The 14,563-nt window shown below is 45.5% G+C and overlaps 1 protein-coding gene across 1 annotated transcript; it reads right to left on the reverse strand.

Annotated features, from left to right (window-relative positions):
- Positions 1 to 1,938: 1,938 nt before the first annotated feature.
- On the reverse strand, positions 1,939 to 14,543 carry TMEM169 (transmembrane protein 169). Its single transcript, XM_084288665.1, has 3 exons — positions 14,457 to 14,543; positions 4,350 to 4,784; positions 1,939 to 2,648 (listed from the first exon to the last, which is right to left on the reverse strand). The coding sequence occupies exons 2-3, from the start codon at positions 4,651 to 4,653 to the stop codon at positions 2,026 to 2,028; spliced, it is 927 nt and encodes a 308-aa protein (XP_084144791.1). The 5' UTR covers positions 4,654 to 4,784; positions 14,457 to 14,543; the 3' UTR covers positions 1,939 to 2,025.
- Positions 14,544 to 14,563: the final 20 nt, after the last annotated feature.

Below are 14,563 nucleotides of genomic sequence, written 5' to 3' on the forward strand. Positions count from 1 at the left end.
AGAAGCACAGCTGCCGTGGCACAGAGGGGGGAATACACCTCTTCGGATGCTCCTTTGCGTTCACATAGCAGCAAGAGGCACAGATTTGGTTTTGTCTCGGTTCTGGCAGGCTGGTTGCAAGCCTGAAAGCAATCCTGCAGCTCAGCAGACGTTTCACATAGCTGCGCTCTGTACTTACCACTCAAACCCTCTGCAAGCTGAAGGCTCGTTGTGCTACTGACCCCAGCCTTTCGCTTAGCCTTGAACAGCTGCTGTTTGGCAGTGACAGCTGAACTCTCACCCTCTGAACTTTCTCCCAGTGAACTGGTCCCAGTGGCACAGGTCATCTTTGAACCCCACAGAATTACTTCCCATTGCCTTGCAGGCTGGGGACTTTTTTTTTCTTTCTTTTTGCTGGAAGTTGGCCATTGCCTTTAGAGACCCCGTCAGTAAAAGTTCTGCATAAGGAAGTAGCAAATGCAGCCTGGCTGTACCTGGGCACAGGGACACCTCTGCTTTGTCGGTAAGCTGTAGGGCCAAGCCAGCTCTTTCTATTTGGACATTGCTCACACTGCTCACACTGGTAATTCTCAAACCAGTGCTAAGAGACTTCTTTGGCTGGACATCTCAGAAGGGGACGGACCAAGGATGCAGCAGGAACTTCGCTTATTTCTCAGTGTCAGGCCCAGAGCATCCAATGGACTTCTTCATCCATCGCAGGCTCCCTTAGTGTAGCCTTGAGATCATCCTTGAAACGCGATATGAAGCATTAGCTCCTGTGAAATCCAGTTTCCCAATGCTTCTCTTTGACACCCTAAAACTCGAGCAGCTCCCCTTCTAGCAGGGGAGTGAAACCCCAATCCAGACATGAGTGGCACACTATGAACTAGCTACCTACACGCATGCAAATGGTGGGCCCCTCTGGGCTGGGGCTGAGGCAGACTTTCTAGCAGTACCAGCTGAACTAGAGCGCTCAGGAAATTAGTGATGTTGCAGACATTTCTAACTCAGTCCCCGTTACAGTCCATTAAACCTCTCCTTCCCTTTCCTCATGCCCTCCTTAGGCTGAGACCTCAACAACCATGCTCCATTCAGACAAAAACTTTTCTGCTTGTGATTTTTTTTTAAAAAGACAATTAAAATTTCTCTGGCCTATGGTGGCCACCTCAGCCCAGCCTGGGAGCCCGCTAAGATGCCACGCAAAGTCCCAAAAGGAGGGAAGTCAATTACGAAAATGAGACATGATGGGAGGAGGATGTACAATCTGTTGCTCTTCCATGTAATTAAGCAGGAGGCAGGGGGTGGAGGAGCAGATTTCTGGAGCGGTGGCACTGATGCAGCTTGCACTGGTGCTAAGAGGTTCAGGCTCAAAGAGGCCCCATTCTGCACGGGATGGTTCAGCGTCTCCTCCGTAACAGCAACTTGAAAAATGGAACGACCATTTCAGTGAGACTTTCCCATCTCAAGCATCTTCAACACCACCTTCCTAAACTGAGGTGCCACTTTCTCAGCAGTTAGCAGACCTGAAAGGTTTTTGCTTTTTTTTTTTTTTTTGGAAGAACTGAAAAAGGATCCTTTCTAGGAAAACTGCAGGAACATCACAAATGTTGCAATTTATCCTTCCCTTCTGAATGAGTTTCCGATCTCCTGAAGTTCATCCCCTGCATATAGACTTCTTTTCGCTGGGTTGGCAGGTCTCTATTACGTCCTATTCTCTAAAAGTGAAGTCTAACTTTACAGAAGAGGTCTTTTCGGCATATACCTCTGTCACCTGCAAAACAGCCTGAGCCCCACAGCCCTGGGTTTTCTCACTGTTCCCCAAAGTTGTAATTAGCTAAAACAGATGACAAATCACTGGAGAGCCATGCACCTCCCCACAAACACAACGTGAAGCTAGCACACTTGCATTCTGTGACATTTAAAGAGCACTCCCAGCCTGATATTTCATTTGTGTTTAAATATATGTATATATATATATATAAAATCACTGTGTTATTTCCTAAGGGAAAACCACTCACATATGACCAAAATAGTCAGGACAAAGGCTCAGACTGCTGAAGTCTCAACACCCTGAGCAGAGCTCTTGCCAGAGAGACTACCTGAGATATTATCAGAATCTAGCAGCTCAACAATGCTGTACGGAGAACAATCTTCCAAACCCAGCTTGCTGCAGAGCCAGCCACAGAAGCCCTTCTCCATATCCCTGACAGCATGCCACCAGTCCGCAAAGGACCATGATACCTGGGTCACAGCCGAGTACAGGCCTAGGGAAAAAGACACAACCATGATTATAATTGGGTAGAAGATGATCAAAAAGGGGCAGAAGGTGATTTTGTGCCAGAAGGTCCTCTCTTCATTGTATACCAAGAAAATGTTGTACCATGTAATGGTTCCATAGTAGAATGAAACCACGAAGGACACCACGAAAATAACGGGGAGGCAGATGATGGTCCAGAGGATCATGTGGGGCCCCCTGTCCAGCCCAATATCACATTTCTTTTTCTTCTCAAGTACGTCTTCTTTAGGAGGTTCCTTTGACTTAGTCAGTTCCTGCAGCTCTTTGTCTGTTAGTGTGACATGGATGTCCACCATCTGACCCTTCTTCTTTCCTCTGGTGATTGTTCCAGTCAAGGTGACGTATCGGCTGTCTAAAGGCATGTTCCAGACACCTACGAACACAGATAAACTCATCCACATTAGATTTCTTTTCTTTGTGGAGTATTTTTATGTAAATCCCCAAAGACTCTGAAATGAATCAGTGCAGATGGAGTAATAGTTAAATAAAAAGAAGATGGAATGCAAGAACCAGTGCAGTATAGATACAATTATTGCAGAAGAAATTGGAAGAGAAGCCAATGAGATGACAGAAATCACAAGAAGACACCAACATCTGTACTGGGGACAATATATGAAAGAAAAGTGCTGCGGGAGCATATGGGAAAGAGACAAGACAGAGCAACTGACTAAAAACCAGTAAGCCTCTTTTCCCTGCTACCCTCAGAGATTTATTCCTGAACAGCAGGGATACTTGGTGTAAATGTGCTAAATATGAATAAGGCTCTAGGACTGGAATAAGCACATGCACCCATGGAGGTGTACTTGAATAGCTGTTATTCTACTTCATATTTGCACTGTATCTCAATCCAAATTATTTTAAAAATCTTTAGAATATCACAACGTCTCATATTCGCTAAGTCTCATACAATTACACTTGCATTTTAAGGGATCAAGAACAGCACCCAACTGGAAAGTGTTGGGATGTGTATTCAGATCACACTTTTTGGTTTAGGATGGTCCCTGCAGTGGCACAGGGCGTAAACTCCTCTGTGGGGCAAAGATACGCTTCCTTCTGGACTTAATTCCAACTTGTGAAGGAACTCCGAGGAATTTGTCATGCTCTTAAAGCAAGAGGTTTCAAGTGGCCCACACAAACAGGAAGGCAGCAGGGAAGCGTGAGGGTTGGGGTTAGGATCACGGGGAAGCCAGGGTGGCTGAAGGACCAGGAGTGGGCATTCGCATTAAACCCTTCAGAGCCCACAGAGCTCACTCATGGGTTAGCCACGGGACCGGCCTCACACGCTTCTTCCCTCCGAGGGCAGCCAGGACAAACATCAGAAGTGAAAGTGGCTCTGAGATGGCCTACGATGACCTTGCCAAATAATCAGTCTTAAAGAGGAAGCTGTGCTGAGATTATGCAAGCAGAAGGCAAACAGCAAATCCTAGATAATGAGTAAAGCTCCCTAGCACAGGTAGAGCCCCTCAATCCATCTGCTGCCATCCTTTCACTTAACAGGCAGTTGTTTCAGGCACAGACTGGGGCTTGACCACAGCACCACAGGCATAAAGTATGCTCAGAACTATGGATCATCCCTAACCAGGGCATGCATTTAAAACGAAGCACAGGGCGATGACTTACATCTGCAAAGAACTGCAGGAGCCACCCCAAATCAGGCTGTAGTGCTTTTTGTTTTCATTTATGAACTCAGACTCTCCTTGCCTGCGGTCTTGGCGGTCCCACAGTCGCCTCCAGCTGAGCTCAGCTCACGCTGGCATCAAGAAGGGTGGCTCTGCCACTGCCTCCCCTCTTCCTGGCCCTGCATTCCTGTTTGGGGTCCGCACAGGACCCACAGAGCGAGGAAGGGGACCCTGTGTTTCTGTGCCTGTAGCTCCCACCGTCAGCCTCTGTAACCTACCTCAATAAATCTCGTGAATCCAAGCAGAGGTGTAAAAAGCATGGATTTCCCAGAATGCAGGTATTCCTAACCTGCGTTTCTAAATGGCAGCAAGCACCCCAACCTCTTTCCTGAATCTGTCGTGGCTGTCAGTGACACCAATGTTTATGGGAAGTGGGTGTTCCCAGGGATACGTACCATCTGCCGAGGACTGACCCAGAAACTTTGAGCCTTCCTCAGAGTTCCTCTCCCCTCCTTCTTCATCTGCCTGCTCCTCTTCCACCTTATTCTCGTTCTCCGACCGATACACTATTACTGACTCGGGATGGGACTCTTTCTTCTTCTTTTTCCTCCGGTCCATAGTGGCTTCCCCATCAAAGGTGACCGTGGTTGCCACCGCCTTCCTCGCGGAGCTGTGGCGAGGGCTGTGGGTCCCGGACTTGTTCTCTTTCTGCACCGTCTCCTCCATCCCACTGCTGCTCTCAAGCACCTCACTTGGCATCTTGTAGGGCTTGTTTCCAGGCTAACAGCTCCTGCACTTAGAAGCCACTGATTAGACAACGGTCCCAGGGATGCTTTGTTCTGGTAAAATGTCCCACTGCTGACATCCAAACTGTGCGCTCCATCCCCAGCCTAAAATGAGAGAGAAGGCAGAAAAAGTGTCTGCTTCACACCGAGCAGAAAAAAAATGACATAACTTTTCTTTAAAGGGTTACTTTCCAACCGGTTTAAATGTCATCTGAAGATCTGATCCTCATTACTGTCCTGCACATCAATTTTATTCCATGGGTGCCTGTTTTCTCATATCACCTAATCCTGATTCTTCGGTTCCAATTTTAAATATTAAAAAATAAAAAAAGCTATTTGAAGAGGAAAGAGTTTAAAACACTTGTAAGAAGAGATTAAACAAGCACAGCTTATTGTGTGACTTTAACATTCCTCTGCAATGCTGGAAGCAAGCAGAAGACAATGGTTTTGGCTGACGTGAAAAAGAAATACTGAAATCACAGACAAAAATCAAGCTGAATAATTTAAAGGACTGGCCTTTTCTGATAGCTCTGGTGGTGCCAGCCTCTCGAGCTCTGAGTGTCTTCTGATTTACTGCCCCTTGCAAGGATGTTACCAAGAGCAATCAAATGATGTCAAAATGAATGAGATTTCAAACCCTACCAGTTTAGCATTGTGCACTTCTGTCAAACCTTAAAATACAACGTATACAGTAGATTTAAAGGAAAATTGCTATTAAGATGACTTCACTGGGGAGGGATTTTGAAACCACAGCACAGCCTCCTTACTGTGCAGGGGAAAAACAACAACAGATTTTCATAAATATTTATAACAGATATAAGGACTCGGTTTCTGCTCATTCAAGCAAAACTACCGCTAATACCAAGTGACAGAGTTATCTATGGGAATGCTGCCTAAGAACACACCACGTGATTAAACACGCATCAAGGCAGACAAGTCCTGCTCCTTGAACCTACAAAACACGGGATTAATGCTTCTCAGATTCCGTAACATTTACAAACACAACTGCCAAATATTCATAAAGTATTTATGTACACGTCTAAGTACAAGAAATAATGTTTTAACAACCCTGAAGAGCTCTGTTGAATGGCTCAGATAATAGGTAGAAATTTATATATATCAATATATCCATGTATATATCCATATATATATATATTTTGTATATATATATATTCCAATAATAAAATTTCTGCCTATTATCTGAGTCATGTCTTTAAGAGGAAACCAAGAAACACAGTTATCATAACGTATAGCCCAATAAATGCCGGGGAAATTGTTTTACTTGAACAGAGAAAAATGTTGAGCATGTTTAGATCTGGTATTATGGTCCCCATCTTCCCAGTTATAAGGTTTTACTGCTTTGTTTTGAATTTTTTTTTTGCAGAACTTTAGGTCAACTGCTTATGCCTCGCACGCTCACACACACAGATGCACACAACTGTTACCTGTATCGCTTTCATCTGAAGGCTACGGCCAGTTGGCTTTGTGTGGTTTTCAAAAAAATCAACAATTCAGATTATTTTTTGCATTACAGAAAATAAATCTTCCCTGGTGAGCAGAGGAGACATAAAACGGAATTCCAAAATCATTCGGCACATCCCAGAAGTCAGATCCTAAATCACTGGGCACAGGGATATTTTGGCCAGCTCTGCAACATGGCTGGAAACAGACTCTTTGGATTGCCATCCGAGTTCACACCTGCCATGCAAAAAACGTATGCCTAGATTTGCAGACATGCTGGAAAACAGCTCTGTAAAATACTAAATTTACTGCAAATATTGTCCCTTCACTACATCAGCCATAAAACGTCATGTCTGGCCTCTATGAAATCCTAAAATCACCTGATTAAGCCTAGCAAGCCCCTGAGACAGCAGCAAACTTCCCCTGCTGCAAATGGGGTTAAAAAAAAAAGAAGACTCGGAGTCACTGAGAAGCTGAAAGCATCACTGTTGGGATGACCTACTAAAAGTCTGGAGACGTGGAAGTTAATTTGGGATTAGATTTCCAAAATTCCTGGCTGTAGTTTCAGGCTCAGCCCATATCGCCTTGAAAAGGGGACAACTTGCCAGTAATATTTAAAAACAACCCAAAACTAAAAGCAAAGATTTGTGTTTGTTTGTTTGTTTTTACGAAGTTTATCTAGCTGTGACCTTCATTAACTCACAGTAGATGAAAACCTAATGTCAGTGCTTGGTGTAATGTCAAAGCCTAAAGGGCTACGTCAGTTTTGGCCAGGCAGCGAGGAGCAACGCGATGTTATTTGTCAATTTGGCACAGGTGGGATTGCTACTGGAAATCTGCGTCCAGTTCTTGCGCTCACCAGTCAGGCAAGATGCCGAATACTCATCAGATCTGTGTGCTTTACATCAGGAACAAAAACGTGGTGAAGAAGATCCCTCGAATCCAGCAGAGGAGGATGGAGCAAGATAAAAAGCCGCCATACAAATACAGAGCAGACGTTAGGTAGGTGTTTTAACAAAGCGTAGGTGTCCCTCGACGTACATCTCTGGGGGCTGTGGAGAATTGTACTGTCACTGGCAACTTCCAAATCTGGACCGGGTATCTTGGTTACTGGTAGTTGACCAGAAGAGGTGTTAATGTAGGGAAGTCTGACTTGTATTAAAAGATCACAAAGATTCTTCCTGATTTAAGCTTTCACAGCAGATGTTTCCTCTTTTCTCCTGGTCCTGACCCTCTGAAGACAGCACCTTGAAACACCACCATCAGCCCCACACCCCTCAGGGCTGCTGCTGAGTCAAACAGGTTCACACCCCCGGCCCATTTTGTTGAGAACATTTTCTGTGGTTTCGAACAAAAACTGGTCTCTTGCAGAAATCCCAGTAGCGGACACAAAGCGTGTTCTTCCTCTGGTCTTTATTTGCAGTAAGAATGAGGCCAGCCCGCAGCACACCACAGCCACCCATGGCACCAACTCTTTCAGCCATACGCTGAGATCTCGACCCCTTAAAAGCCTTGCTGTGGGGCTGAAGCAGGACATGTGAGTGATGACCGTCTCCAGGTGGGAGCGCAGAGGGAGAGCAGAATCTCCTAACTGTCCGTGTGAGAAAAGGAAAAGAAATGGTGACATTCGAGAGATAGCAGGGAGCGTTTTATTAGCCAAACAATTTGATATTAATCTCTGTGTGAAAACAGATGGAAAACCCTGGGGAGGCAGCTCTGCAAAAACACGCTGAAGAAGAATTTTTAGAAGCCAAGTCTTCTGTTACTATGCAGGAAAGCTACTGGTGCTTACGCTTCCCAAGCATTAATCTTTGCAACACAAAACAGGAGCCTAAGAGCTTGGTCTTGCACCATGTAGGTCAAAGGAAGTTTTTCCATTGGCTTTCAGGGACTGCTGCTGCTGCTGCTGCTAACAGAGGAGAAATTATCCGGTTTGAACGCAGACAGGAAGGAAGTGCCTCCCCCCAAGCTAATAAAATCCTTGATCTCAAATCCCTGCTACTGCACAAATAACCTTTTTACGACTGCTCAGAGGAGACATGAGAGGAAAAAATGCAGACTGTAAGCAGTGAGGAGCATCAACTTTTATTTTTATAGTCACATAACATGTACAACACGTAACAAGAACTGGCACTGTGTCTTCACTCCCATCACGCGGGGGTTAGCTGCAGGAACAAAAAACAACTGGTACTTTAGAAGCACCATGAGTTACCCACAGGATGGGGAAGAGATCAGGGAAAATTTACGCTAGACATCTAGCTTGAGAGAGAGCTCCCCAGCCACAGGTCCCCCTCCTCCTGCCTCATTCACTCCAAAGCCTCCCCAGTCCCCATCCCCAACCTTTCCTCTGATTTTGTGCCTGCATCTGTGTTGCTTAGGTGCACGTTAGCCAAAGGCTTAGTTCCAATCCCTAGTATTTTTAAAGGGCTTATCTGCTTGCTGTCAGATTGTACATATGAAAAATGGATGGTATCAGAGGCATCCAGCTGTTGGGACAGATCTGTCTGTCACCAATCAATCTTATGACAAAATGCACTGGTCCAATGCAGGATATACAGCCCCGGACCCTACAAAAATAGGTGGCAAGACCTATATAAGAAAGCACATTTAATTCAGACCTTGTGCTGGGAGCGGGACGAACAGTAGGACTTACCTCAGTGATTTGACGTGATCTTTCACATATGCATCCTCACCGTACCCTGCTGAAGCAGGGAACAATGCCTGTCTCCATTTCACAGTGAAATAGCTCAAATTAGATTACAGTTCCTTGAATCCAGCAAATACACAGGCTGTGATGAATGATCCGTTAGAAGGCAAGGTGGGAACAGCTCCTCCCTACCAGTGCTAGTGTCTGTGCAGCCTGCGGTGAACTTGACAGGGGGATTTATCTCACTGAAAACAAGCCTTTTGCATTTTAAAAGAAAATAAAATGTTATTTTCAGCCAGATTAATTCCCTCATCAAGTTCACCATGCAGCCACCACTAGAGGAAGAAATGTTCAAGGAAGGGGAGGGGAAAAAAACCCTTACAGCAGCAGCCCATAGCAAGCTGCTTTAAGTGTCTGTGCAATGATAGCAGAAGCACAAAGAAAAACACCTGCCTGTGGCCTGCCAGCAAAATAGGAGAAAGGAAGCAACAAAGCTCATAGATCACACCCATCTTTCCCTCCCTGTTTAATCCACAAGCTTCAAGGCACTTTTATTTTTTAAGGAAAGAGAGAGAGGCAAGAAAAAAAGGCCACGGTTTGAGTGTGCATCCAAGCAGGAGCAGACCCCAAGCTGGACTGCCAAAAGCACCGAGTCCGACACAGTAAGGTGAGCCCTTCCACCAAAACCTTCATGGGTTTGGTAATGGAGCTGACCATCAGGATGTGGGGATGCTAAAAGCAACGGGAAGAGCGGGCAAGCCACACAATCTGCAGTCAGGCACAGCCAGACCCAATTTTGCCCAGTCCCGAGTTATAACCGGCAAACGCAGTCATTCATTTCTCGCTGTCAGCACTCGGTGCTGGTGCTGCCCCACGCTGAGGCTGCCGAGAAGCTCCTGGACCAGCACAGGTGGTGACAAGAGCCTGGCCAGCACGGGACGGCCTGCGCTGAAGCTGCAGTTCAGCACGGACAGAATGCCTTGGGATGGCATCGAGGGCTCACCAGCTCCGCTGCCAAGCTGCGTGGCTCAGGGGCGCTGCTCTCCCTGCAGTCCTTCGTCCTCCGTGTGAGGCACCCAAACGCCTGCTGGTGGTACTCCAAAGATACAGGCAAAATAAAAATAAAAGTAGTGAAGAGGAGCTTTCCAAAGCATCACTAAATTGTTTCTGGATGACATTTTCAATGACTTTTTTTTTTAAAAGTCAAGGGCATTTTACAGAATATCTGTTTTATGAATCAGATCTTTTTTTTTCCCTCTGCTGTTCCGTAACTTTTCCAAATGTCAGGGAATGATAAATGCTGTCTAGATCAGTATTACTGAAGTCTGAGAAATGGCATACAAGAACAGCTGTGCATTTTAATTTTATACTAAACAAATTAGTCAATTTTTTTGCATGCTAACTTATTCAGAATTCCCAAACACTGCTGGTCTATCTTTTTTTTTAGAGCTAAAGTCTGAAGCACTGTCTCTGCCTTGTCTCCACATTCTTTGTCCAGACTGCTAAATGAGAAATGAAGACAAATCACTCAAAGTTTCCCACTGCTTCCAGGGATGAGATCTGTTTCCTTACATTTATTATACTCTGTGGAAAACTTCTGTGAGTGGCATGTACATAAGAGTCTTTAAAGACAACCAAGATTTTAAAAGGAGCACGCCTTGAAGGATGGCTTGAAATCCTCAAAGCAATTCAAGTGGATTCCAAAGCAGGCTTGAATAAACTTAACAGAAATGCTTACATTTTTAGGAAAAAGATCCTGATGATAAAGCAAAGCTGTGTTCTCTCTCTTTTCCGCTATTCTACCCCTCACTTCTGCATTTGCCCAAAGTGGGTCATCCTGCACCTTGAACCAGCAGGTGCCTATTGCAATTCCTTCCCATCCACCAGGACCCTGCTGTATTACACGGTGCCATCCGTAGGAGCTGCAGAACGCAGTCGGTCACGCCAACGTGAGCGCAGCGTCCCGCCTCCACAGCAAAGCCCTCAGTCCGGGACCTGGCAGCGCATCTGTTTTTATTTCAGTAAAAGAGTAAATGTTATTTCAGTAAAAGAATCACAAGATTTCCGTTTCCCTTCCTTAGGAACTCATGCAGCACTCTTGCCAGGATGTTTTAATGTGTATTGGACTCCCGCCTGACCTTTACAGTAACTAAAAACGAGGATCCTGCATTAGCACCTCAGGCTCTTTTTCCATCCCTTCCTACTCAGAAGATGCCTGACTGTGTCTTGGTTCCCTCTCCCTCCTGGCCCTGCTCTCTGCTGCAAGAAAATCAAGCACGCCAGTGCCTTACTCAGAGAAAATGAGGAGACCCCAAAGAGCAAAACCTGCAATTCGAGAGCAAGGAGCTGGAGCCACGCAGTGCAATGGAAAACACAGTCAATTCTAAATCCAGTACGGGAAGAAGGTATCTGAAAAATCCTGACACAAAACCGCACCTTGGAGTTCTTATTTGGGTCAGATGCTCAGGGGCTGCAGATCAAAGCTTCCTCTAACACCTGGCTGCAGCCCAGGAGTTGCTGAAAAGCCAAACTGTACAGAGCAAGAACTGGAAGGTCCCCCGGGAGTGATTCAGGATTGCTTAATGCATTGCACAGTAAATATAATCTAAGATACTTAGACAGTATCTCTTGCAGCAGGAATTAGTTGGCTCAGGGGACTCGCAATCGGATAAAAGTGCAGATACAGATCCACGATGCCAGGGTATTAAGGACGCAGCACTTTCAATTGCAGACAAGGAAATGCTCCAGCATCATTAATACAGTGTCAGTGGGGTGCGTGATTATTTAGAACATGTACCCGTGTACCGGTGCCAAACTGATACCCTACATCTGCCCTGACTACAAACTCTACTTTGAGTATGGTGCCTGTCTTCAGTATCTCCTTTTTTTTTTTTTAATTAAGTCACTGGAATGAAATTCCTACAGACAATGATGAAAGCTCTTGAAATCCTGATTATCTCCTACTTAGACTGACGTACCTCCAGATATCCCTGCGAGCAAAGTATCTGTCCGATGGGGAAGTCCCTGAGGAGATGAATTGGCCAGGGAATCTAACCATCAGATAGAGCTGACCAGGAAGGCAGAAGTCATGAAACAGAAAGGCTCTCATGTACCAGTGAGAGGAGATGAAAAGGAAAACCAGCCACAGCAGAGAATGCACAGACAGGAGGCGAAAGTGGCAGGGACTTCAGAGGAGGCCTTTGGTGTAATCCCATGGGAGAGTCCAGAGAGGTATGGGAACAGAAACTCATACCCTTTTTCGTTACGTTATGGCTCCACCCTCATATTTCTGGTAATAATCATAGGGATTGTATAGGGAGTAAAAAGGATTGCTGTTCTACTTTGTGCAATTTGGTATTCCAGGAGAAGAAAGCCATAAACCTGGAGCATCCATGGGAGTGGGGCCTGGGAAAGCAGCAGCAGCCAGAGCTGCAGGTTGATCTTCCTCCAGGCTAACTAGCAGAAACCCTCCGTCATAAATCATCTTTGACCTTAAGGTTTTATATGTAGCGCTAGGATGCTTTTCATTAAATCTCCTCTGCTTTCACCTCCCTGAGAGACTGCTGGTCCCAGGGACACCTCTCCTGGGATTTGGATGCCACAGAGGTTTCTCTCCTGTTTGGAGCCATCTGTCTCTCTCCTCAGTTTGGTATTTAACAACTCGGAGACCTTCCCCCTTGCCAACATGGATTACAAGATATGGGGGGGCACAAACAGGGTGAATGCACAACCCCCCCAAAGGACAGCAGGCTGTAAGGAATATTAAAGCAGTAAATATTGCTGCCAGAACTTCTAAAGCATGGCAGAGAGCTGGACTGGCAGATGTCATCAGCCGAATAGCTAAGCCATAGGCTGGCAAAGCACAAAATCTGTCTTTGACAAAAGTAGCCTTTTCTGAAAATGCAGAGTTTCCCATTCATCTCAACAAATCGAACTAGTTCATTCAAAGCTGAGACACAATCTGGGAGCTGAAAAAAAAAAAAAACACAACAGAGAGCTAGTTCTTTCCTAGTCAATCTATAAATACAAAAGTAGATGCTAAAGAATGAAGTGCTAATTGCACAACTCTGAAGGGCTGACAAGCGGAAAAAAGCAACTACTGATGCATTCTTTTTTCTAAATGTGTCATTTTGAATTTGGAATGTTAATGTTTTTAGGTGATAGATACATCAAGGAAACAAAATTAAGCAGGTTTTAGCATCAAAAAAAAATAAAAGTGAAGACTGAGGATTTAAATGTCGATTTATTTTCATCCAAATGCAAGCTGACACATACTGCAAGTTAAAACATAATAAAATTAAGAATTTTCTGTCTAATCAGACACTGCTTCCTAATACATATCCAAACATTAAATTTATAGAATAACATAAAGGAATAGCCTTCTGCTTACTGACTTTACTGCTGTGGCTACATGTAGTGACAGACCAACATGTTTTAATGCTACCAACAAAAGAAAATGAACATTCCTTTGTGACTAAGAAAGTACAAGTGTAAGAGAAGATTAAAATTGATTTCAGTTAATAAGATTTTCTTCTTTTCAGCTTAAATCATTCTGAATCTAAAACACGGGAGTAAAATCAATTCACACAACAATACACTCAAGCCTTGTTTCAAAGACAACCCCCACAACACTGACTAGAAGACACTGGCTTGCTGAAAATATCTGTGAAAATTGGTTATCTCGGCTCAGTTCTTTGTGGATGGGTTTTGTAGCAGAAGGGGCTACCCTCCATTCAGGCCAAGGAATGGATGTCTCCTTCCCTTGCCTCTTTACTCTCTGATCTTTATGCCTTTCCCCTTTATCCTCCCACCCATCACTCACACAACCTTAACCGAATGCGTTAAGCCTCTTATTTATGGCTATTGAGAAATTCCAAAAGCTTGCAGAAAACAAGAATCTTATCTCAATAGGGAAGAAAAAAAAAATCATTTGAGGGGGCTCTCCAGGAAATCTAACAAGTAAGTAATGAACAGAGAGGCCAGATGGATTTTCCTGGGCGGCCTGTGGCTCAGCCGGGATGGTGGGCAGGTTAGAGTAGGAAAATCTAGTTCACTAGCACAGACGAGTGCTTCTCCCTGGGATTAATTAAAGATCTCTCTGATGCAGCCTGCCTAAAATATGTAGGGCAGCCAGAGATAACTCACGGGGAGCTGTGGAGGCTCACGATGATTAAAAGTGGGGAAAGTATTTCTTGCAGCGTCAGCCGCAGCACTTCACGTCTTGCCTCCTGGAAGTAACACGGTGCTTTAAAAAAAAATCAAAGCGCTCTGCCAACATTAACCCATCTGGAAGGCGACTTTGTCCAGCGGTTGCCTCATGGGTCTAAGCCCCCACACTGAAGTCTGTTTCTGCCTTGTCCCCCTTTGCTGAATGAGCCTGGACACAAGTGAACTCCCACACGACGGGGAGGGCACACGGCTTCCTTTGGCACACACTGAGCTTCGGGGCGAGGATGCTCCTTTACAATTCGCTTTGATTTCATGAGTTCAAACTTGAAACATGCTCTGGGTGAGGCAAACGACTCCAGCTAACAAAGGAGAAAGCCAAAAGGGACACGGGGATTCTCCCCCACCTGGCTGATGCGCGCCTCAAGATGGCTCTGTGAGGGACGCGCCTCTGGAAAATGGTGCCCCCTCCGCCACCCCCCGGCTCCCCGCGGCCGCCTTACCTGCCGGCTCCACCCGCGGGGCCCCGCTGCCGCTCCGTGCGGCCAGGGGGAGCTCCTCGGGGCCCCGGGAGAGCCGCTGCCCTCCGCCTTTCCCCGCTGACACAGCC

Source organism: Netta rufina (genome assembly GCF_964035555.1).
Source record: "Netta rufina genome assembly, chromosome: 6".
Taxonomy (NCBI): Eukaryota; Metazoa; Chordata; class Aves; order Anseriformes; family Anatidae; genus Netta; species Netta rufina.